Source organism: Canis lupus, chromosome 16 (assembly GCF_011100685.1).
Source record: "Canis lupus familiaris isolate Mischka breed German Shepherd chromosome 16, alternate assembly UU_Cfam_GSD_1.0, whole genome shotgun sequence".
Classification (NCBI taxonomy): domain Eukaryota; kingdom Metazoa; phylum Chordata; class Mammalia; order Carnivora; family Canidae; genus Canis; species Canis lupus.
The window spans coordinates 27,035,933-27,062,452 of NC_049237.1; the positions used below are offsets into that span (position 1 = coordinate 27,035,933).

Sequence of the window (26,520 nt, forward strand, 5' to 3'; positions counted from 1 at the left end):
AAATATACTGTTTCATAAAAGGGGAAACCCTCCCCCCATAAGGCTGACAGTAGATCTCTCAGCAAAGATTTTGCAAGCCAGGGGACAATGGAACTATATAGTCAAAGTTCTGAAAGAAAGAAACTGGTAACCAAGAATACTTTACCCAGCAAAGTTGTCCTTCAGAAATTAAGGTACGATAAAGACTTTCCCTAATAAACAAAATCTAAGGGAATTGATCAACACTAAATCTGCCTTAGAAGAAATGCTAAGAGGAGTTAATCAGGCTGAAATGAAAAAAGCTAATCAGTAACATGAACACAAATGAAAATATATGACACTCTTGTAAAGGCAAGGATATAGTAAATTCTTAACACTCTAAAACTGTTATATGGTGATGTGTTAACTCTAATATAAAGGTTAAAGGAAAAAGTATTAAAAATAGCAATAGTTACAGTAATTTCTTAGTGGATATATACTACAAAAAGATGTAATTATGACATCAAAAACATAACATAAGGGGAGAAATGGGAAGGGTTTTGAAATAAAATATATTATTATTGGCATAAAATAACTGGTATACATATATTTTGTGTAAGTCTTATGGTAATCATAAAAACCTGCAGTAGATTCACAAAAAATAATAAATAAAAGGGAATCAAAGCATACCACTATGAAAAATGATAAATTTACAAAGGCAGGCAGAAAGAGAGGAAGAAAGAAGGAAACTATATAACAGAAAGTTGGAATTAGTAAGTCCTTGCCTATCCATCATCACTCTAGATGCAAATGAATTGAATTCCCTAATCAAAAGACATATAGTGCTTCATTAATGGGTAGAAAGACAAGACCCAAGTATATGCCGCCTATAAGAATCACTTCAGCTATAACTACATACATAAGCAAATGTAAAGGAATGGAATAAGATTTTCCATGCAAGTGGAAAACAAGAAAGTGGGGATAGCTATATATCAGACAAAATGGACTTTAAGCTGAATGGCAACAAAAGGGGAATAAAAGATCATTATACAATGATAAGGCAGTCAATTCATCAAGAAGATATGATGATCATAAATATATATGTACCCAACACTGGAGTACCTATATATCATATGCAAATACTAACAGAGAGAAATAGGTAACAATACAATAATACAGTGGGACTTAAATATTCCACTTTCTACAATGGATAGATATCTAGACAGAAAATCAACAGTGAAAAGCTGGACTTTTCACCAAATGGATATAACAGACACATACAGAATATTCCATTTAGCAGCAGGAGAATACATATTCTTCTCAAGTGTGCATGGAACATTCTCCATGATAAATCCTATGATAAGTCATAAAACAAGTCTTAGCAAATTTCAGAAGACTGAAGTCATACAAAGTATCTTTTCCAACAACAATGGGATGGAACTAAAATTAATAATAGAAGGAAATCTGGACAACTCACCAATATGTGGAAATTAGAAAACATGCTCTGAAACAACCAGTGGGCCAAAAAAGAAAGCAAAGATGAAATTAAAAAAATATCCTGAAACAAATGAAAATGGAAGAACAACATATCAAAATCTATGCGATTCTGCAAAGCAGTTAAGAGGGAAGTTTATAGCAATAAACATGTCCTTATAAGAAAAAAAAGAAAGGTCTCAAATAAATAACCTAATTGTATACCTCAAGGAAAAAGAAAACAAAAGAACAAACAGGCCCCCAGATTATAAGATGGAAAGAAATAAAGAAAGAGTAGAAATAAATAGGGATAAGAAGAATAAAAAGATTAACTGTGTAAGAGTTGGTTTCTTGAAAAGACATACAAAATTGACAAATATTTAAATAGAATAAGAAAAAAAGAAGACCCAAATACATAAATTAAAGAAGAGACATTATAACTAATAACATAAACATGCAAAGCATCTTCAGCAACTTATATGAACAATTATATGCTTGACAAATTGGACAATCTAGAAGAAAATGGGTAAACTCCTAGAAACATATAATCAACCAATACTAAGTCATGAGAAAATAGAAAGTCAGAATAAATAGATAGTAATGAGATAGAATCAACAATCAAAAACCTCCCAACACAGAAAAGGCCAAACCAGATAATACCCCTGGTGATGGTATCCCTGGCCAAACACTTAAAGAAGAATTAATGTCAGTCATTCCCAAACTCTTCCAAAAACTGAAGAGGAGAGAATATTTCCAAATTCATCTTATGAGGTCAGCTTTATCTTGATATCAAAACCAAATAAAAACACTACAAGAGAAAACTACAGACCAACAGCTCTAATGAATACAGAAGTAAAAATTCTCAATAAAATACTGCAAAATTAAAAGAACTGAATATCATAATCAAATGGTATTCATCTCTGGAATGTAAGGATACTTCAACATATGCAAATCAATAACTGATATACCACATTAATAGAATGAAAGACATAAGATCCTCCCAGTAAATATAGAAAAAGCATTTGACAAAATACAACATTCTTTCATGATAAAAATAATCAGCAAATTGAGTATAGAAGGAATATAACTTAATACAATAAAGGCCACATATAATAAATCCATAGCCACCATCATACTCAATTGTGAAAGGCTGAAAGCTTTTCCTCTAAGATGAGAAATCACACCACTCCTATTCAACATAGTACTAGGAGTTGTAGTGAGAGTTGTCAGGGAAGAAAAATAATAAAAGACATCCAAATTGGAAAGGAAGAAGTAAAACTGTCTTGCAGAAAATATAATTTTATATAGAGAGTCCTAATGACCCAACCAAAAAGGTGTGTTAGAACTATTAAATTCAGTACCTCTGTAGAATACAAAATCAACACAGAAATCATTTGAATTTCTATACACTAACAAAGAAACAGCTGAAAAAGAAAGATAACAGTACTATTCTCATTGGCATCAAAATCAATAAAATACTTAAGAATACATTTAAACCAAGTAAGTGAAAGATCCATACCCCGAAAATTACAAGGCTTGTTTCTGTCAGCATTATTCACAGTAAGCAAGATATGAAGATATGGGAACAGTCTACGTGTCTGTCAATGGATGGATGGGTAAAGAAAATGCAGTATTTACATAAAATGACATTTTATTCAGTCTTGAGGAAGAAGGAAATCTTTCTATTTGTGCCAACATGGATAAATTTGTGGGCATTATGACAAGTGAAATAAGCTAGATAAGGAAAGAAAAATGCTCTATAATATTGCTTATATGTGAAATCACCTTAAAAAGCTGAACTCAGAAACAAAGAGTGGCCTGTGATTACCACAGGCTAGGAGATGAGGGAAAGGGAGAGATGTCTGTCAAAGGGTACCAATTTCTTCTTATAAGATGAGTTAAGTTCAGGGATCTAATGTACAATATGATGTTTATACTTAATAATACTGTATTACTTACTTGAAACTTACCAGGAAAGAAGATTTTAAATGTTCTCACCACAAAAAGAAATGGTACTTATGTGACACGATGAAGCTTTTAGCTAACATATGGTGGTAATCATTTTGCAATAGATAAGCACAACAAATCAACATGTCATATACCTTAAAATGACACAATGTTATAGGTCAATTATATCTCTATAAAGCTGCAGGGGGCAATAAGGGTTGGAATACACTTAAAGACCTGAAAGTGTAAAACTACTAGAAGAAAACAGGGGAAAAGTTCTTGAAGTTGGTCTGGGAAATAATATTTTAGATATGACACAAGAGCACAGGCAACAAAAGCAAAAATAGACAAGTGGGACTACATAAAAAAAGTCTTTTTAAAAAAAATATTTTTAGAGACAGAGAGCAAGGGAGGAGGGGCAGAGGGAGAGAATCTTTCAAGCTGACTCCCCACTGAGCAGGGAAGCCAACATGGGGCTGAGTCCCACAACTCATGACAAACACAAAGTGAGTTCATCACAACTAAACCTGCCTTCAAGAGATGCTAAAGGGAGTTAAAATGAAAACACACTAAGCAGCAATGCAAAAAAAAAAAAAAAAAATGTAAACCTCAATGGTAAAGCTAAATATATGAACAACTATAGAATAATATAAAGCTGTGATGATGATACATAAATCACTTTTAAACTAATATACAATATAAACAGAAGCAATTCTGACCTAAAAGAGTATAAAGTGTGTGTGTGTGTGTGGGGTAAAAGTATAGATTTCTTTTGTGTTAGAAACACATTCTTATCATGACCTGACCAAAACCAAGAGCCAGACACTCAACCGACTGATCCACCCAGGCACCCCAAAACTAAAAAAATTCTTAATAAAGGAAACAATCAAGAGGAAAAATGAGATCTATAGGAGAAATATTTGCAAACCATGTATCTGATTAGATACAAAATATCTAATAAGTCATATAACTCAATAGCAAAAAGAAATAATGAGATTTAAAAATAGCTAAAACTCTGAATAGACATTTCTCAAAAGAAGACATACAAATGACCATCAGATATATGAAATGGTGCTCAACATCACCAATCATCAGAAAAATGCAAATCAAAACCACAACTTACACCTTTTAGGATAGCTATTATCAAAAGGTTAAAAAATAACAAGTGCTAACAAGGGTTTGGAGAAAGGGGAACCTTTGTATATTGTTGTTGGGAATGAACTTGGTATAGCCATTATGGAAAACTATATAGACTCCTCAAAAAATAAAAATGAACTATATTATAATCAAGCAATTTCATTTCTTGGTATATATGTATATGTAACTAATACATTAATTACCTTGATTGTGGCAATTATTTCACAAAACTTCAAAACATCAATTCATACACCTTAAATATGTATCTTTCTAAGTCAGTTATACCTTAACAAAGTTTGAAAAAATAAAAATATAGATGTGAAACAGAATAAAGAATTTAAATATATAGCTAGAATTTAAATTACACATATATATGTCCCTACACACATATATACATACAGATGTTGAACAGAATAAATAATTTGGATAAAATTTAAGTTACACATACATACATATGTACATATATATACATACATATAATTATATAAATAAATATAATTTGCATATATAATTATACATATAATTGCCAATTGTCTTGGTAATGTTAATAAAAATATAAAGAGCCAACTATGTAGATGTTCAAAACAATATTACCTTTTCCAAATATAATCTCACAACGTGCATCTGTATCTTGGCAGCCTCCATCATAACACATATATTGGTTTTTACATGTACGTCCATTGTGTATAGTCACATCAACTGGACATTCTGATGAGCTTCCATTACAAAACTCAGCAATATCACATTCATGATGTCTTGCTCCCCTACATTGAACACCTGATCTTTCAATCTAATAGAAATTAAAAATAAAAAATAAAACATTACATTTAAGATTGTTTCTCAATATTCATTTCAAAATTATTCTATTTATAGTTTGATGATCTATTTATTCATTAATGTCTATTAGTACCTTCTTTGTATAAAGCATTATGCTAATCATATTGAAAAAAAATTGAATGTTATCAACTACAACAGGAAATAAGCATATGCACAAGGAAAAGTATAACACAAATATGATGTGAAGATAGCCAAAATTCTGTTTGTGTTTCAGTGCAAGGGAGAAAAAAATCACTTTTAGCTTGGGATAATTATTTCTTGGGTGAAAATAGTGTAACTTAGACAATTTGCAAATAAAATATACTTATTCAAAGCATAGTTTGTGAATATGGAATATTTGTAATTCTATGACAAATATGATACAGAATAACTGAAAATTAACAAAGGAAAACAAAAGGTAAAGAGGCAGTTCTTAGAGAAGAAACTCGATCATGATCATTCTCCTGAATTACCCTGTAGTTAATTAACACTTTCATATAGACTCTTCAGGTATCTATCTCATACTTCTTTGAAATTTTTATTTTATTTATTTATTCATAAGAGACACACAGAGAGAGGCAGAGACACAGGCAGGGGGAGAAGCAGGCTCCCCATGGCGAGCCTGACACAGGACTCAAACTCAGGACCCCAGGATCATGCCTTGACCCAAAGGTAGAGGCTCAACCACTGAGTCACCCAGGTATCCCTCTATCTCATACTTCTTAATTGAGGACTTCCAGTTGGCAATAAAAAGATCACAGAGGTAAGAATGTAACAACATGGTAAGATTCAGAAAAAAAATAACAAAACTACACCAGTCAAGGATAGTCAAGAACCCAGAACCCATGGCAGGTAGTTCAATAGAATGATTCTCATATGACAAATCTGTTACAAATATATTGCAGGAGCTGAAAAGGAAAATAGTGGATAAGAGTCAATGTCTTCAACATATAAACTAGCATGTGATCTTTCAATCATACGATCTTTGAATAAATAATAAGTTTGTAGTTTAAACTTTGTGCTACTGTAGCCTACTCTAATGAGTTTCATTATTTATACATTTATGAGAAACTGCCATGTTACATAGTTACAGATACCTATCACAGCTAGTAATAATATTTTATTATAAAAATATAAATATTGGATAAAGTAAATAAAACCCTTTTAATGGAGATCTTCTGTATTGAATAATTGTATGATAGCTCTCAATCAAGGCTTAAGAACAACAGCATCAAGTTAGAATAACAGCATAAGAAGAAAACCTAAACATCCAGTTAAGGTTCACAGAATCATTTTTTAAGTTTTAATTTAAATTACAGTTAGTTAACATAGAGTATAGTATTAGTTAACATAGAGTATAGTATTAGTTTTGGAAAGTTCATTTATTTTTACTTACAGCTACAGGTCTAAGTGTTTTAAAATATCTAAGACATGATTCATTATATACTTAGAAGATAATAAATCTTACCTGACAGTCAGTGCAGCATAGTCCTGCATCACATTGTGATCCTGGCTTCAGCGTACAAGTTCGAAAATTACAACAGCTAACAGCTCCACATTGCTATGAGTTAATGGAATGCACAAGTAAAAATACATCATGATAATAACATAAACTTTGGCAGGAATTATTTTTGCTGGGCTTATTTTTTAGTTTTGGAGGAGAATATGAATGCTATCAATATTTATAGTTCTGTATCTCTAGACAATTAAAATACTAAAAAAAGACTTTTACTTCAGGTCAAAACAGAGTAACTGGTACCAAGCAACTCTTACCCAATTAGAAAACTATGAAAAATGTATGAAACAATTTTTTTTATAAATTAGAGAATAATATGAGAGAGCAGAATAGTGGTTAATTAGTTCCTGGAGAGTGGGGAAAAAAGAGGATACATTATTCAAAAGATACAAATTTTAATTTAAGAATGAATTAATTTTCAGGATCCACTGTACAGCCTGATGACTATAATTAACAATACTGTACTCTATAGTTGAAATGTGCTAAGAGAATAAAGTGTTCTCATTACATAAAAAAAAAGATAACTATGAAGAGAGGGATATGTTAGTTTGATTGTAGTAATATTTCAGGAGGTATACATATATAAAAACATCATGTTGAACACCTTAAAAACATACTATTTTAATTTGTCAGTCATACTTCAATAATGCCAGGGAGGAAAGGGTGTGTAGAGTTTAGGCCTGCTGCAAAGTTAGAACGTCCCCAAAACTTCCCTGACTACTTACACTCAACACAAGTTCAATGGATTTACAAAACCACTCTCAGGTTTGGTAATTTACTAGAAGGACTCACAGAACTCACTGAAAGCTGTTATATTCATAGTTATGGTTTATTATTCAGAAAGGAAGTAAATCAAAATTAGCCAAGAGAAGCAACTTGGACAGAATCCAGGAAAAGCTCATACTCCCTTCACCCCAGGAAATTACCAACACAATACTCTCCCAAACTTGATGGGTGAACTTCCTGGCTTATGCTTTGAGACCAATATTACTGTAATAACCAAATCCAGACACATTACCAAAAAAAGGAAAATTCCAGACCAATATCTCTCATAATCATTCAGACTCAATTAATTAATTCATCATATTGACAGGCTGAAGAAGAAAAACCATATGACCATAACAATTGATGGAAAAAAAGTATTTGACAAAATCCAATATTCACTTAATGAATTCTACAAAATATTAGCAAACTAGGAATAGATGGGAACTTCCTAAAGTTGATAGCAAACACACAGAGAACACCTACAGCTAATGTCATATATATGGTGAAAAACTATAAGCTTTCCCTCTGAGATCAGGAACAAGACAAGGATGCTCCCTTTCATCACTCCTTCTCAACACCCTTACTGAAAGTCCTAGCTAAAGCAGGACCAAAAAAAAAAAAAAGAAGAAGAAGAAGAAGAAAAGAAAAAAAAGAAAGAGAGAGAAAAAGAAAAATACACAGGTTGAGAGGAAAGAAAAAAATAAACCTGTTTTTTTCCATAGATTCTATGATTGATTATATAAAGAAAATCCCAACTGATCGATCAAAAAGCCAACAAAAACAAAAATCTCCTGGACTAATAATTTATTATAGCAAGAGATTACTGATACAAAGTTAATATACAAAAGTCAATTGTTTACCTGTGTACCAAGAAGGAAAAATGGGAATTTTAATGAAAAATATGATGCTATTTATATTAGCACCAAAATAATGATGTATTTGGGAATAGTTCTAACAAACTTATAGAATCCATATGAGAAATACTAGAAAACTCTGATGAAAAAAAAATTAAAGGAGGCATAAATAAATGGAGAGATATTTCATGTTCATGGATAGGAAGACCCAATATTGTTAAGATGTCAGTTCTTCCCAATGTAATCTAAAGACTTAATGTAATTCCAATAAAAATTCCAGCAAGTTATTTTATAGATATTAAGAAACTGATTCTAAGCTTTATATGGAGATGAAAAACAATGCAGAAAAGTCACATAATACTGAAGAGGAGAGAGAGAAGTAAGAGTAAAGGGGGGGGAGGAGAAGGGAGGGAGAGGAGGAGGAAGAAAACTAAAGGAATAATAACAACCAACTTCAAAACTTACTATAAAGTATAATGACAGTGTAGTAGTCACAAAATAATGAATAAAAGATCATTGGAACAAAATAAAAAGCCCAGAAACAGACTGACACAGATAATAAATCTTTAACAATGGAGTAAATGCAGTTCAACGGAGAATGGATAGCCTTTCCAACAAATGGTGCTGGAAGAACTGGACTTTCACATGGAAAATAATGACACTGACTCCACTTTCCACAAAAAAATAACTCAAAATGGATCATAAACTTAAATGTAACTTAAATGTAAATGCAAAGTTATAAAACTTCTAGGAAGGTAGATTTAAGAGAACAGATCTCACGTAAGGTGCGACCACCCTCTAAAGAGGTAGGAAAGCCTTCAAGGAACAAAAGCCTCACACAGCAAACAGCTTACACTGAGCCCAGCCCCCGGGCAAAAGGTGGTGCAACTTTGCCCAGGCACAGACACCTGAGAATCAGAGCAGCAGACCCTTCCTCTAGACCAGCTGGAAGAGCAGGTGAAAAGCAAGTTTATCAACCAATTAAGACTAGAAAATAGTATATAGAACTCAAGGCTTTTTTCTTATGATTCATTTATCTTTCAGTTTAAAATATTCCAATTTTCCCCCATCTCTACTAGTTTCTTACTGTATCAACTCTTTGCTTTTAGGTCTTTTCTTTTTTAACTTTCATATTTTATAAATACATGCTATAGATATATTCTTCATTTTTTGCTACCTTTCACTGTATTCAATTTTATTTTTGTATACATATAAGTTTTGCTTCCTTTATAACTTTGGAATTTAGTACCATCTAACACACAGGCCAAAATACAATCAAGACAAAGGGGATCACCTTGTTTCATCCACACTGAGATTATATTCTCTTTCTTCCTCCCACCTCTCCTGCCTTTTTTTTTTTTTGTCTTTGTCTTTTTTCTTTTATGTTCTGGTTCCTGACCACTTTGGAATTGTCTAATGTGTAATTCGTTGGGTCAGAGTTGATATTTTTGACTTTGCTCATTCATACAGCCATTCTGCACTGGACAAAATAACTAGAAGGAAGAGTTCACAACAAAAAAAGAAACAGAGGTAATACTCTCTGCCACAGAACTAATGGATATGGATTTAAGTAAAATGTCAGCATGGAGTTCAGAATTACAATTATAAAATACTAGTTAAGCTTTAAAAAGCATAAAAGATTCTAGAGAATCTCTAAGTACAGAAATGAGATATAATCAGGCCAAAATCTAATTGGACCAGACTACTCTGAGATGCAGTCTAAATTGGATGCTCTAACAGCCAGAATAAATGATGCAGAAGAAAGAATAAGTAACATTGAAAACAAGTTGATGGAAAGGAAGGAAGCTGAAGAAAAAAAAAAGACAAAAACAACTAAGAGCTCACAAAAGAGAGGCTCCAGGAAGTAAGTGATATAAAGAAAAAAAAATAACATCTGAATTATTGGAATTCCTGAGGGCATGGAGAGAGAGAGGACCAGAAGGTATATTTGAGCAAATCATACCTGAGAACTTCCCTAATCTGGGTAAGGAAATGGGCATTCAAAACCAAGAGGTAGAGAGGATCCTTCTCAAATCAATAAAAGTAGATCAACACCCTGACATTTCATGTGAAGCTTGCAAATTTTAGAGATAAAGAGAAAATCTTGAAAGCAGCTCAAGACAAGAGATTCCTTACATAAACAGGGAGAAATATCAGATCAACAGCAGATCTATCCACAGAGACCTGGCAGGCCAGAAAGTGCTAGCATGATATATTCATGGTACTAAATGAAAAAAAACAGCAGCAAAGAATACATTATCAAGAAAGGCTGTCATTGAGAATGGGAGGATACTGAGCCACCAGGACAGACAGAAGATGAAAGAGTATGTGACCATCAAGACAACCCTGCAAGAAATATTAAGGGGGATCCTGTAAGCAAAGAGGGAGCCAAGGAAACAGAGACAATCTGCAGAAATGGGACAGTACAGGCAATAAATACAATGGCACTAAATACATATCTTGGGAAAGCTGGGATATCAATCCTCATATCACATAAATTAGATTTTAAACCAGAGACTGTATTAAGAGATGAAGAGAGAAACTATATCACACTTAAAGGATCTACTCATCATGAAGATCTAACAATTATATTTTTGCCCCTAACTTGAGAGCAGCCAATTATATCTGCCAATTAATAACCAAAGTAAAGAAACACATAGATAATAATACATTAATATTAGGAGATTCAACACTCCACTCTCAGCAAGGGACAGATAATCAAAACAAAAGATCAGCAAAGAAACAAGGGCTTTTAATGACACATTGGACCAGATGGACTTCACAACAAATTAGGCAATCTGGAACAAATGGATGCATTCCTGGAAATGTATAAACTACCAAAACTGAAACAGGAATAAATAGAAAATCTAAACAGATCAATAACAAGCAAAAAAATTGAAGTGGTCATCAAAAAACTCACAAGAAACAAGAGTTCAGGACCAGATGGCTTTCCAGGGGAATTCTACCAAATATTTAAAGAAGAAATAATATCTATTCCACTGAAGCTGCTTCAAATGATAGAAATGGAAGGAAAACCCCCGAACCTGTTCTATGAGTCCAGCATTACCTATCCCAAAACTAGACAAAAAGGAATTACAGGCCAATATCCATGATGAACATGGATGTCAAAATACTCACCAATATGCTAGCCAATAGGATTCAACAGTACATTAAAAGGATTATTTATCATGACTAAGTAGGAATTATTCCTGGGATAAAGGTAGTTCAACATTCATAAATTAATCAATGTGATAGATCATATTAATAAAAGACAATGCATTTGACAAAATACAGCATCCTTTCTTGATTAAAACTCTTCAAAATGTAGAGATAGAGGAAACATATCTCAATATCATAAAAGCCATCTAGAAAAAGCTCACAGTGAGTATCATTGTCAATGGGGAAAAACTGAGAGTTTTTTCCTAAGGTCAGGAACACGACAGATATGGTCACTCTCACCACTGTTGTTCAACATGGTACTAGAAGTCCTAGCCTTAGCAATCAGACAACAAAAAGAATTAAAAGGAATTCAAATTGCCCAGTAAGAAGTCAAACTCTCCCTCTCTGCAGATGACATGATACTAAACCGCTAGAACTCATATAGCAATTCTGCAATGTGACAGGATACAAAATTGATGCCCAGAAATCAGTGGCATTTCTATACACTAACAGTGAGACTAAAGAAAAATTAATGAATCAATCCCACTTACAACTGCACCCAAAACCATAAAATACCTAGGAGTAAACCTAACCAAAGAGGTAAAGGATCTGTACTCTAAAAACTGAAGAACACTTATAAGAAAAATTGAGGGAGATACAAAGAAATGGAAAAATATTCCATGCTCATGGATTGGAAGAATTAATATTGTGAAAATGTCTATGCTACACATTCAACCTATCAAAATACCATGGCCCTTTTTCACAGAGTTGGAACAAATAATCTTAAGATTTACACAGAACCAGAAAAAGACTCCAAATACCAGAGGAATGTTGACAAAGAAAAACAAAGCTGAGGGTATCACAATGCCTGACTTGAAGCTGTATTACAAAGCTGTGATCATCAAGACAATATGGTACTGGCACAACAAAAATACATAGATCAATGGAACAGAACAGAGTACCCAGAAATGGGCACTCAACTCTATGGTCCATTAATCATTGACAAAGCAGGAAATAATATCCAATGGAAAAAAGACAATCTCTTCAATAAATGGTGCTGGGAAAATTGGACAGTCACATGCAGAAGAATGAAAGTAGACCATTCTCTTACACCATACACAAAGATAAATTCAAAATGGGTGAAAAACCTAAATGTGAGACAGCAATCCATCAAAATCCTAGAGGAGAACACAGGCAACAACCTTTTGGAACTTCGCGATCACAACTTCTGGCAAGATACATCTCTAAAGGCAAGGGAAAGAAAAGCAAAAATGAACTATTGGTACTTCATCAAGACAAAAGAGTCTGGAGGAGGGGCAAGATGGTGGAAGAGTAGGGTCCCCAAGTCACCTGTCCCCACCAAATTACCTAGATAACCTTCAAATCATCCTGAAAATCTACGAATTCGGCCTGAGATTTAAAGAGAGAACAGCTGGAACGTTACAGTGAGAAGAGTTCGCGCTTCTATCCAAGTAGGAAGACCGGGGGGGGGGGGGGGGGGGGGGGGGGGGGGATGGGATAAAGAAACAAAAGGCGTCCAAGGGGGAGGGGCCCCGCGAGGAGCCGGGCTAAGGCCGGGGTGAGTCCCCAGGACAGGTGAGCTCCCTCCCGGAGAAACAGGAGCTTCACCCATCTTCCCAGGCGGAAAGGCGCCCGCAGGGAGTTGGAGCAGGACCCCAGGAGGGCGGGGATGTCCTCAAGTTCCCTGGGACACGAACAGACACCTGCGCGCCCAGGAGAGTGCGCCGAGCTCCCTAAAGGGCTGCAGGGCTCACCGCTGGACCGGGAAAAGCTCGAAGAGGCTCCGGCAGTAGCTCCGTGAAGGGGGCTGCGCTGCCGGAGCGCGAATCCAACAGCACAGGTCCCGGAGCACTGGGCGCCGGAACAGAGCCCAGGATCCGGCCTCCTCCCGGGACAGGCAGAGGCCGGGAGGGCCCAGGACAGCAAGGACGCTCCTGCCCCGAGCTGAGCAGATCAGCGGCCCCGCCCCCGGAGCATCCAGGCCCTGCAGATGCAGAACTCCGTAGTTACTGTGGGGGCTGAATCCAGGTTACCAGAGCTGGCCCCGCCACTGGGGTTGTTTCTCCTGGGGCCTCACGGGGTAAACAACCCCCACTGGCAGGGGGCAGAGCAGCTTCCCCAAGTGCTAACACCTGAAAATCACAACACGCCCCTCCCCCAGAAGACCAACTAGACGGAGAAGTTCCAGGGGAAGTCAAGGGACTAAAAGTATACAGAATCAGAAGACACTCCCCCGTGGTTTTTTCTTTTCTTTTCTTTTCTTTTTTTTTTTTTTTGCTTTTTGATTTCTGTTTACTTCCCCCACCCATTTTTTTCTTTCTTTTTCTTCTGTTTTTTTCTTTTTTTCTTCCTTTTTTCTTTTTCTCTTTTCTTTCCTTCTTTCGCTCCTCTCTTTTTCTCCTTTTCCCAATACAACTTGTTTTTGGCCACTCTGCACTGAGCAAAAACTAGAAGGAAAACCTCACCTCAAAAGAAAGAATCAGAAACAGTCCTCTCTCCCACAGAGTTACAAAATCTGGATTACAATTCAATGTCAGAAAGCCAATTCAGAAGCACTATTATACAGCTACTGGTGGCTCTAGAAAAAAGCATAAAGGACTCAAGAGACTTCATGACTGCAGAATTTAGATCCAATAAGGCAGAAATTAAAAATCAATTGAATGAGATGCAATCCAAACTAGAAGTCCTAACGACAAGGGTTAACAAGGTGGAAGAACGAGTGAGTGACATAGAAGACAAGTTGATGGCAAAGAGGGAAACTGAGGAAAAAAGAGACAATTAAAAGACCATGAAGATAGATTAAGGGAAATAAACAACAGCCTGAGGAAGAAAAACCTATGTTTAATTGGGGTTCCTGAGGGCGCCGAAAGGGACTGAGGGCCAGAATATGTATTTGAACAAATCATAGCTGAAAACTTTCCTAATCTGGGAAGGGAAACAGGCATTCAGATCCAGGAAATAGAGAGATCCCCCCCTAAAATCAATAAAAACCGTTCAACACCTCGACATTTAATAGTGAAGCTTGCAAATTCTAAAGATAAAGAGAAGATCCTTAAAGCAGCAAGAGACAAGAAATCCCTGACTTTTATGGGGAGGAGTATTAGGGTAACAGCAGACCTCTCCACAGAGACCTGACCTGGCAGGCCAGAAAGGGCTGGCAGGATATATTCAGGGTCCTAAATGAGAAGAACATGCAACCAAGAATACTTTATCCAGCAAGGCTCTCATTCAAAATGTAAGGAGAGATAAAGAGCTTCCAAGACAGGCAGCAACTAAAAGAATATGTGACCTCCAAACCAGCTCTGCAAGAAATTTTAAGGGGGACTCTTAAAATTCCCCTTTAAGAAGAAGTTCAGTGGAACAGTCCACAAAAACAAGGACTGAATAGTTATCATGATGACACTAAATTCATATCTCTCAATAGTAACTCTGAATGTGAACGGGCTTAATGACCCCATCAAAAGGCGCAGGGTTTCAGACTGGATAAAAAAGCAGGACCCATCTATTTGCTGTCTACAAGAGACTCATTTTAGACAGAGGGACACCTACAGCCTGAAAATAAAAGGTTGGAGAACCATTTACCATTCGAATGGTCCTCAAAAGAAAGCAGGGGTAGCCATCCTTATATCAGATAAACTAAAATTTACCACAAAGACTGTAGTGAGAGATGAAGAGGGACACTATATCATACTTAAAGGATCTATCCAACAAGAGGACTTAACAATCATCAATGTATATGCCCCGAATGTGAGAGCTGCCAAATATTTAAATCAATAACCAAAGTGAAGAAATAATTAGATAATAATACACTTACACTTGGTGACTTCAATCTAGCTCTTTCTATACTCGATAGGTCTTCTAAGCACAACATCTCCAAAGAAACGAGAGCTTTAAATGATACACTGGACCAGATGGAATTCACAGATATCTACAGAACTTTACATCCAAACTCAACTGAATACACATTCTTCTCAAGTGCACATGGAACTTTCTCCAGAATAGACCACATACTGGGTCACAAATCAGGTCTGAACCGATACCAAAATATTGGGATCGTCCCCTGCATATTCTCAGACCATAATGCCTTGAAATTAGAACTAAATCACAACAAGAAGTTTGGAAGGACCTCAAACACATGGAGGTTAAGGACCAGCCTGCTAAAAGATGAAAGGGTCAAGCAGGAAATTAAGGGAGAATTAAAAAGATTCATGGAAACTAATGAGAATGAAGATACAACTGTTCAAAATCTTTGGGATGCAGCAAAAGCAGTCCTAAGGGGGAAATACATCGCAATACAAGCATCCATTCAAAAACTGGAAAGAACTCAAATACAAAAGCTAACCTTACACATAAAGGAGCTAGAGAAAAAACAGCAAATAGATCCTACACCCAGCAGAAGAAGAGAGTTAATTAACATTCGAGCAGAACTCAACGAAATCAAGACCAGAAGAACTGTGGAACAGATCAACAAAACCAGGAGTTGGTTCTTTGAAAGAATTGATAAGATCGATAAACCATTAGCCAGCCTTATTAAAAAGAAGAGAGAGAAGACTCAAATTAATAAAATCATGAATGAGAAAGGAGAGATCACTACCAACACCAAGGAAATACAAATGATTTTAAAAACATATTATGAACAGCTATACGCCAATAAATTAGGCAATCTAGAAGAAATGGACGCATTCCTGGAAAGCCACAAACTACCAAAACTGGAACAGGAAGAAATAGAAAACCTGAACAGGCCAATAACCAGGGAGGAAATTGAAGCAGTCATCAAAAACCTCCCAAGACACAAAAGTCCAGGGCCAGATGGCTTCCCAGGGGAATTCTATCAAACGTTTAAAGAAGAAACCATACCTATTCTACTAAAGCTGTTTGGAAAGATAGAAAGAGATGGAGTACTTCCAAATTCGTTCTATGAGGCCAGGATCACCTTAATTCCAAAACCAGCCAAAGACCCCACCAAAAAGGAGAATTATAGACCAATATCCCTGATGAACATGGATGCAAAAATTCTCAACAAGATACTGGCCAATAGGATCCAACAGTACATTAAGAATATTATTCACCAGACCAAGTAGGATTTATCCCTGGGACACAAGGCTGGTTCAACACTCGTAAAACAATCAATGTGATTCATCATATCAGCAAGAGAAAAACCAAGAACCATATGATCCTCTCATTAGATGCAGAGAAAGCATTTGACAAAATACAGCATCCATTCCTGATCAAAACTCTTCAGAGTGTAGAGATAGAGGGAACATTCCTCAACATCTTAAAAGCCATCTATGAAAAGCCCACAGCAAATATCATTCTCAATGGGGAAGCACTGGGAGCCTTTCCCCTAAGAGCAGGAACAAGACAGGGATGTCCACTCTCACCACTGCTATTCAACATAGTACTGGAAGTCCTAGCCTCAGCAATCAGACAACAAAAAGACATTAAAGGCATTCAAATTGGCAAAGAAGAAGTCAAACTCTCCCTCTTTGCCGATGACATGATACTCTACATAGAAAACGCAAAAGCCTCCACCCCAAGATTGCTAGAACTCATACAGCAATTTGGTAGCTTGGCAGGATACAAACTCAATGCCCAGAAATCAATGGCATTTCTATACACTAACAATGAGACTGAAGAAAGAGAAATTAAGGAGTCAACCCATTTACAATTGCACCCAAAAGCATAAGATACCTAGGAATAAACCTAACCAAAGAGGTAAAGCATCTATACCCTCAAAACTATAGAACACTTCTGAAAGAAATTGAGGAAGACACAAAGAGATGGAAAAATATTCCATGCTCATGGATTGGCAGAATTAATATTGTGAAAATGTCAGTGTTACCCAGGGCAATATACACGTTTAATGCAATCCCTATCAAAATACCATGGACTTTCTTCAGAGAGTTGGAACAAATTATTTTAAGTTTTGTGTGGCATCAGAAAAGACCCCGAATAGCCAGGGGAATTTTAAAAAAGAAAACCATATCTGGGGGCATCACAATGCCAGATTTCAGGTTGTACTACAAAGCTGTGGTCATCAAGACAGTGTGGTACTAGCACCGAAACAGACACATAGATCAATGGAACAGAATAGAGAACCCAGAAGTGGATCCTGAACTTTATGGTCAACTAATATTCGATAAAGGAGGAAAGACTATCCATTGGAAGAAAGACAGTCTCTTCAATAAATGGTGCTGGGAAAATTGGACATCCACATGCAGAAGAATGAAACTAGACCACTCTCTTTCACCATACACAAGGATAAACTCAAAATGGATGAAAGATCTAAATGTGAGACAAGATTCCATCAAAATCCTAGAGAAGAACACAGGCAACACCCTTTTTGAACTGGGCCACAGTAACTTCTTGCAAGATACATCCATGAAGGCAAAAGAAACAAAAGCAAAAATGAACTATTGGGACTTCATCAAGATAAGAAGCTTTTGCACAGCAAAGGATACAGTCAACAAAACTAAAAGACAACCTACAGAATGGGAGAAGATATTTGCAAATGACGTATCAGATAAAGGGCTAGTTTCCAAGATCTATAAAGAACTTATTAAACTCAACAGCAAAGAAACAAACAATCCAATCATGAAATGGGCAAAAGACATGAAGAGAAATCTCACAGAGGAAGACATAGACATAGACATGGCCAACACGCACATGAGAAAATGCTCTGCATCACTTGCCATCAGGGAAATACAAATTAAAACCACAATGAGATACCATCTCACACCAGTGAGAATGGGGACAATTAACAAGGCAGGAAACCACAAATGTTGGAGAGGATGTGGGAAAAAGGGAACCCTCTTACACTGTTGGTGGGAATGTGAACTGGTGCAGCCACTCTGGAAAACTGTGTGGAGGTTCCTTAAAGAGTTAAAAATAGATCTGCCCTACGACCCAGCAATTGCACACTGCTGGGGATTTACCCCAAAGATACAGATGCAATGAAACGCCGGGACACCTGCACCCTGATGTTTCTAGCAGCAATGTCCACAATAGCCAAACTGTGGAAGGAGCCTCAGTGTCCATCGAAAGATGAATGGATAAAGAAGATGCGGTTTATGTATACAATGGAATATTACTCAGCCATTAGAAACGACAAATACCCACCATTTGCTTCAACGTGGATGGAACTGGAGGGTATTATGCTGAGTGAAGGAAGTCGATCGAAGAAGGACAAACATTATATGTTCTCATTCATTTGGGGAATATAAATAATAGTGAAAGAGAATATAAGGGAAGGGAGAAGAAATGTGTGGGAAATATCAGAAAGGGAGACAGAGCATGGAGACTCCTAACTCTGGAAGGCGAACTACGGGTGGTGGAAGGGGAGGAGGGCGGGGGTGGGGGTGAATGGGTGACGGGCACTGGGGGGGCACTTGACGGGATGAGCACTGGGTGTTATTCTGTATGTTGGTAAATTGAACACCAATAAAAAATAAATTTATTAAAAAAAAAGACAAAAAAGTTTTCTGCACAGCAAAGGAAACAGCTCACAGAAGATATTTGCAATGACATATCAGATAAAGAGCTAGTATCCAAGATCTATAAAGAATTTATCACACTCAACACCCAAGAAACAATCCAGTCAAGAAATGGGCAAAAGACATGAACAAACATTTCTTCAAAGAAGATCTATCTACACATGGCCAACAGGCACATGAAAAAATGCTCCACATCACTTGCCATCAGGAAATAACAAATCAAAACCATAATGAGATATCACTTTACACAGGTGAGAATGGTTAAAATTAATACGACAAGAAACAACAAATGACAGCGAGGATGTGGAGAAGGGATGTGCAAGCTGGTATGCCACTCTGGAAAACAGTCTAGAGGTTCCTCAAAGAGTTAAAAATAGAGCTACCTATGACCCAGCAATTGCACTACTGGGTATTTATCCCAAAGATACAGATGTAGTGAAATGATGGGACACCTGCACCTCAATGTTCATAGCAAGAATGTCCACAATAGCCAAACTGTGGAAGGAGCTGAGATAGCTGAAATGTCTTCCAACAGATGAATGGATAAAGAAGATGTATAGAAGTATAGATATAAAGATGTATAGATGTAAAGAAGATATATATATATAGATATATATATGTGAGTGTATATATATATCTATACACACACACACACAATGGAATATTACTCAGTCATCAGAAAGGATGAATACCTACCATTTGCTTCAATATGGATGGAACTCTAGGGTATTATGCTAAGTGTAATAAGTCAATCGGGGAAAGACAATAATCATATGATTTCACTCATATGTGGAATATAAGAAATAATATAAAGCACTATAAGGGAAGTAGGGAAAACTGGGGAAAATTAGAGAGGAAGACAAACTATGAGAGACTCAAATCTGGGAAACAAACTGAGGGTTGCTGAAGGGGAGGTGAGTGGGTGGATGGGGTAACTGAGTGACAGGCATTAAGGAGGGCAGTGATGTGATGAGCATAGGTATTAAAGTACATGTTGGCAAACTGAATTTAAATTTTAAAAATTTTATTTTTTCAAAAGAATTTTTTAAAAAGTACTGAGTAACGGAGCCCTTTCCTACTCATTCTATGAGTTCAGAATTGCCTTGATGCTTAAATCAGAAAATATCTCAAGAAAAAAAACTGATTGCAAATACAATTCCCTTGTGCTGTAATTCCAACAAAATATTAGCAAATTAAATCTAGCAATATATATACAGAATTACCCAAGTGAAGCTAATGTCAGAATGCATGGTTGGGTTAGTATTCAAAAACCAATGAATAAAATACACTCATATTAATTCTTAAAAGGAGAAAACTCATTTGATTAGCTCATAGACACCAAAATAAGACATAGGACAAAATACAACACTAATTCTTGATTTGAGACACTCATCTATCTAGAAATAGAAAAGAACTTCCTCAACATGAGAAGACCATCTGTTTACCAAAAATGTTTGTCTAACATTATATTTTAGTGGTGAAAGTCAGAAAGCTTTCCCTTCCAAAATAAAAATAAAGATCATTTTCAACATTTCTAATCAACACTAGATCCAAGATAAATTCACAAAAGTCAATTGTACTTTCTATACTAGCAATATGTAAACTATAGAAAAACTAGATGAATTACAGAAGAGCTAGAGATATATACCATAGAGATTTGGCATAAGTATGGTTACATAAATAAACAGAAAAGAATCCAGGGATAGACACAAATATATAGTAATTTATTTTCATATGAATGCTAAGGTGGTGCAATGGTGAAGAGACATTTTAACAAATACTGCTAGAAAAATTTGATATTCAAATGGAACATAATGAACCTCAACAAAATCTTCCCAAACACAAAAACACACTCAAGTGGATCATGGACTAAATGCGAATGATAATTGCAAAACTTCCCATAGAAAACACAGGAGAAAATATTCATGACCCTGAGTAGACAAAGATTTCTTAGGACACAAAAAGCATGAAAAAAATGGTCTTCATAAAAAATTTTAAAATGCCTGCTATTCAAAGATGTTAAGCAACCAAATATTATTCAGTCATAAAAAAAAACACAATAAAATCCTGACATTTGTGACAATATGGATGGACTTAGAGGGTATAATGCTAAATGAAATACATCAATCAGAGAAAGACAAATACCAAATGATCTCACTCAAATGTGCAATTTAAGAAACAAATTAACAAAAACAACAAAATGACACACAAAAAATAGAGAAAAATATGTTAGTTGCTACAGGGAAGCAGGCAGAGGAATGAAGAAAACAGATTAAAAGGATTAATAGTACACTTATTTTGACGAGCATCAAGAAATGCAGAGAACTGTTGAATCATTTTACTGTGTACCTGAAACTACTATAGCACTGTATGTTAATATATTTTAAAAGAAAGAAATTGAGAGCAAAGGAAGGGAGTGACTGAGGGAGGAACACAGAAAGGGAGGAACAAAGAAAGGAAGGAAGAAGAAAAGACAGGAAGAAGAATTAAGAGGGAGGCTTGTTCTACCAAATGGCAAAACATAATAGAAAGGCAAAGTGATTAAAACAGTGTGACATGGATACAAGTATATTCAGACCGATATATGTATCACACCCTAATATCATTTCCACCTACCTTGTAATCAAGGAAATGTACAGTATCTGCAGTATGGCTGCAAATACTGAACTGCCTAAAAGTACCACAATCTGGACCTTTTACATTCACTATATTTTCAGAGCTTCACTACCAAGTGAATAATTAAAATCACCATATGTTCAGACTGTAATATAATAGCCTTCCCTTAACATATTACTGATTCTATTGTGAAATAATACTCTAAAGGTACTTGATGGTTGACTGACCCATTAACCTCCAATAAAACATTTATAACATTTCCAAAGGTTAAAGCACAGGTTTGGAAAGATCTTATATATTTAGAACACAAGAAGAGTTCATTTTAGACTCAGCAATAATTTCTGGGAGTACATTTTATACTTGTTCAAAATCCGTCAAACTGTTAACTATATAGTATATTCTTATATGTGTTTCAAACTTGATGTCACTTAGTATAAATATTCTGCACGATACTCAGTCATTTTTAGATATGTAACATTTATGACAAAGAGATGAGCTTAAACAATAAATTCATTAATTAACTTTCCTATTTATCAGACTTACTTCCTCAGTACCACAGTCACACACTTCACCTTCCTCCACTCTGCCATTGCCACAGATTGATGTTGGAGCTGTCTGCATTTGCGGCTTATTCTGAAGACATTTGGCACCCATATTTGAAATGAAATTTTCAAAGTCACTCAAACTGCAACTGCTAAAAGTCTTCACACCACTTGATCGCCTAGAGATGAATCCATACAATGTCATTGGCAGTACACTTCTGAAAGCACAACTCTATATAAATTAATTTCAAAATGTTAAATTTAATAGGTAACAATAAATGTTTATAACCAATGCTTGGGGGTCAAATTTTTTTTGGAGGGGTGAAAATTATTCCTGAGTCGGTCATGTAATTTTAATCACTAGAATACATGACATGTACTCATTCAAATAAAATTAAGTACAATTCAATAGTAAAAATCAAACAAGTGATTAGAAAATAGGCACAGACTTGAATAGATCATTATTTAAAATAATGACCAACACAAAAATGAAAAGGTGTTCAATATCATCAAGGAATTGCAAATCAAAACCACAATAAGATATCACTGCACACCTGTTAAGATGACTATTATCATTAAAAGAAGATCAGATTTGGCAAGGATATGGAGAAATGAGAATCCTTCGTACACTGTTGGCAGGAATGTAAATTGGGGAATTTTCACTGTGGAAAACAGTAGAAGCATTCTTCACAAAATTAAAATAGAACTACCATATGATCCTGCAATCCTGAGTATATATCTGAATTATCTGAGTATATATCTGAATACTGAGTATATATCTGAAATAAATCTCAATGAGATATCTGCATTCCCATGTTCATTGCAGCATTACTCACAGCAGCAGAGATATACAAGCAATATAAATGTCCATTAACAGATGGATTTTTAAAATGTGGTATATACATGCAATGAATATTATTCAGCCTTAAAAAAAGGTAATCCTGCCATATGCAACAACATGGATGAACAATGAGGACATTATGCTAAGTGAAATAAGCCAGTTAACAGGGGACAAATACTGCATGATCTCACATATATATCTCAGATGGTCAAACTCATGGATGCAGAATTTGCACCATGTACAATGGTGGTTGCCAGGGGCTAGGAGTAGGTAGAAATGGGGAGTTAGTTATTCAATGGGCATAAAGCTTCAGTTATTCAATATGAGTATACTTTAGAAAACTGCTGTACAACATGGTACCTATAGTTAACAATCATTTATTGCACATTTAAAATTTTAAGAGAATTCCTATTACCTGCTCCTACCACAATAAAAGAATTAAGAATAGATAACTTTATCCTTATATGCATTACAAACTACATACCTAAGAGAAAATTTTATTTCTGGGCATGACTGTTAGTAAATTATTGTGTATAGAGAAAAATATTTACATATGTATAAAATGCCTTTTGCCTAGAAATGGAGAAAATGCTGTATCTATTTATGTCAACTCTCAGATATAGATCAACAATTCTTCAAATTTCTCTTCTATTCCCTCAGTCTTTCCCCTGATCATTATAAAATTAAGAATCACTCCCTTTGAAAGTTTGAATCTATTTCAATGTGTTTTCAGTATTTGTTCACAGGTTTGTACTATTTATATATAATGTACTATATATATATATATACTATATATATATATGATACTATATATATATCATATTGTATGATAGATGATTCATTAAGTAGTAAGTTGTTTGAGGCAGGAACTTTATCATCTTTATTGTTGATATTACTTATTACAAGCACAGTACTTAGCAAACAATTTTTTATTGATTCTTCATAATAACAAAAAACTTTTTTAAAGATTTATTTATTTATTCATGAGAGACAGAGAGAAAGAGAGGCAGAGACATAGGCAGAAGGAGAAGTAGACTCCTCATAGGGACTCCGATGTGAGACTTGATCCCGGATCCTGGGATCAGGCCCTGAGCCGAAGGTAAATAAATGCTCAACCGCTGAGCCACCCAGTGGTTTCTTTTAACAAAAAACTTTTATTAAATAGACTATACTGTACTTAGTCTTGAGCTTATTCACAGATCTCAGAGAAACGGTATATTAATCAGCATTTTATATCATTATGTCCACATACCACTAATAAAGATAACTTCACAGAATATTTCCCTGAGTTACTTTTAATATGTAGTAAAAGTCTATCAGACAAGGAGGAAATTGACATTTATTGAGCACCTATTATTAGCCAGATATTTTATATACTTGAAAATTTAATCCTCACTACACATCAGGGATGTATGGTCACCAACTTTCTCTAGAAATTGAGCTAAAGTTCGGAAAAGCTAAAACCTCACAAAATTCATTCAGTTTGTAAATCAGCAGGATCAGCATTCACACACAGTTGTTTACGACTACAAGTTCAGGTATTTTTTACCCCAAAATTCTTCTTTGAATATTACATAGTAAAATATTTACTATTAAATATTAATATATTTTTTACTATAAACCATAAGCTTTGATCATCTTAAAAATGAAATTGAAAGGTGTGGAAAATTTTAATTGAAAACTATATTTTGGCTCTGGAAATGATTTTTAGTCAACTATATGTAATCTCTTTTTGCTCCCTAAAACAGCAGTTCTTAAGAACACGTGTTCCCAAAGATTACTTGTAATTAGTTATATGGAGGTTTTTTTCCATTTATTTTGTTGCAATTTTACACTTTGAATTCTAATGCTATATTAGCTTGGTTCCCAAATTGTTTTATAAAAGCTTACCCAGCCTAAGTTCTGGGTTCAGAGACAGAAAAATTAAGTGATAGAAAAAAGTAAAGGTATTTTCCCATTGGAAATGGAAAATGCTCTCTACCATTTTTTTTTTTTTAGGTTAAGCCTAGCTCTTGACAGCATTTTGAAAAAAAAGTTTATCTTCTCCACTACTTCATTTTCTATTTTCCTTTCAGAGCCTTTCTCTCTTCTACATTTCCCCCCCTAAATTCCATGTTCTCATTATTCTTGTATCTCCTCCTAGGTTTTCCCTACTCCTTAAATAAGAGATAAAGAAGATGTGGTTTATGTATACAATGGAATATTACTCAGCTATTAGAAATGACAAATACCCACCATTTGCTTCAACGTGGATGGAACTGGAGGGTATTATGCTGAGTGAAGTAAGTCAGTCGGAGAAGGACAAACATTATATGTTCTCATTCATTTGGGGAATATAAATAATAGTGAAAGGGAAAATAAGGGAAGGGAGAAGAAATGTGTGGGAAATATCAGAAAGGGAGACAGAACGTAAAGACTGCTAACTCTGGGAAACGAACTAGGGGTGGTAGAAGGGGAGGAGGGCGGGGGGTGGGAGTGAATGGGTGACGGGCACTGGGTGTTATTCTGTATGTTAGTAAATTGAACACCAATAAAAATAAAAAATAAAAAAATAAAAAAAGAAAAAAAAATAAAAAGAAAAAAAAAATTAAAAAAAAAAAAGAGATAACAGCACAATGATAAATAACTTTGATGTAACTTTATTACGTCTCCACAAATAATGTATAATGTACAATGTAGCTATCATGATCTCATTTTTTCAGATGAGAAAACTAAGAGAAAAAGTAACAAACAAGTGGAAGATTCTAAAGCCCATGTTCCCCCTCAATGTATTTCATTCTGAAAAATGGTATATCTTCCTCTTTAAGAAAAAAGAGAGAGATTTTATTTATTTATTCACGAGACCGAGAGAGAGAGGCAGGGACATAGGCAGGAGAAGCAGGCTCCCTGCAGGGAGCCTGATGCCAGACTCAATCCTGGGACCCCAGGATCATGCCCTGAGCCAAAGGCAGACAGTCAACCACTGAGCCACCCAGGAGTCCCATATATCCTCTTTTTCAATCAAACTTCCATACTTTAATGAAATTGGTCTTAGCAAGGAATGAAAAAAAGCAATATTAATAAAATAATTCAATTTCATTAAATAACTGATAACCTCATGTTCCTTCCAAATATTTTTGCCTTGTTGTAAAATGATGCAGCCAGACAGGAGAGCAAATCTTGCCTTGAGTTTTCCCTAGCTTTCTACATTAATAGCTCTTGCCATGTTCTATGCCCCTTTCCTCTATCCACTTTTGAATTCATTTGTGTGTGCAGACTATCCTAAAAGTGAGAGTTTAAGACACAAGCAACCCACATTTAAAAAGCAGATATAAATTAGAGCATCAAAATAATATACCATAGGATTGCTGAATTATTAGAATTTTGTTCAAATGTATGCTAA

General features: G+C 35.2%; 1 protein-coding gene across 7 annotated transcripts in view; it reads right to left on the reverse strand.

Annotated features, from left to right (window-relative positions):
* Positions 1 to 26,520, reverse strand: part of ADAM32 (ADAM metallopeptidase domain 32) — a 182,675-nt gene that overhangs the window by 67,762 nt on the left and 88,393 nt on the right. For all 7 annotated transcript variants that reach the window (XR_005371453.1, XM_038560019.1, XM_038560017.1 and 4 more), the window contains 3 exons: positions 22,299 to 22,476; positions 6,800 to 6,892; positions 5,110 to 5,305 (listed from right to left, as the gene is read on the reverse strand). Coding sequence is in view for 6 of the 7 variants with exons in the window: in XM_038560019.1 (XP_038415947.1) it covers positions 5,110 to 5,305; positions 6,800 to 6,892; positions 22,299 to 22,476 (467 nt within the window). In the remaining variant the exon portion in view is untranslated. The remainder of the gene's footprint in view (positions 1 to 5,109; positions 5,306 to 6,799; positions 6,893 to 22,298; positions 22,477 to 26,520) is intronic.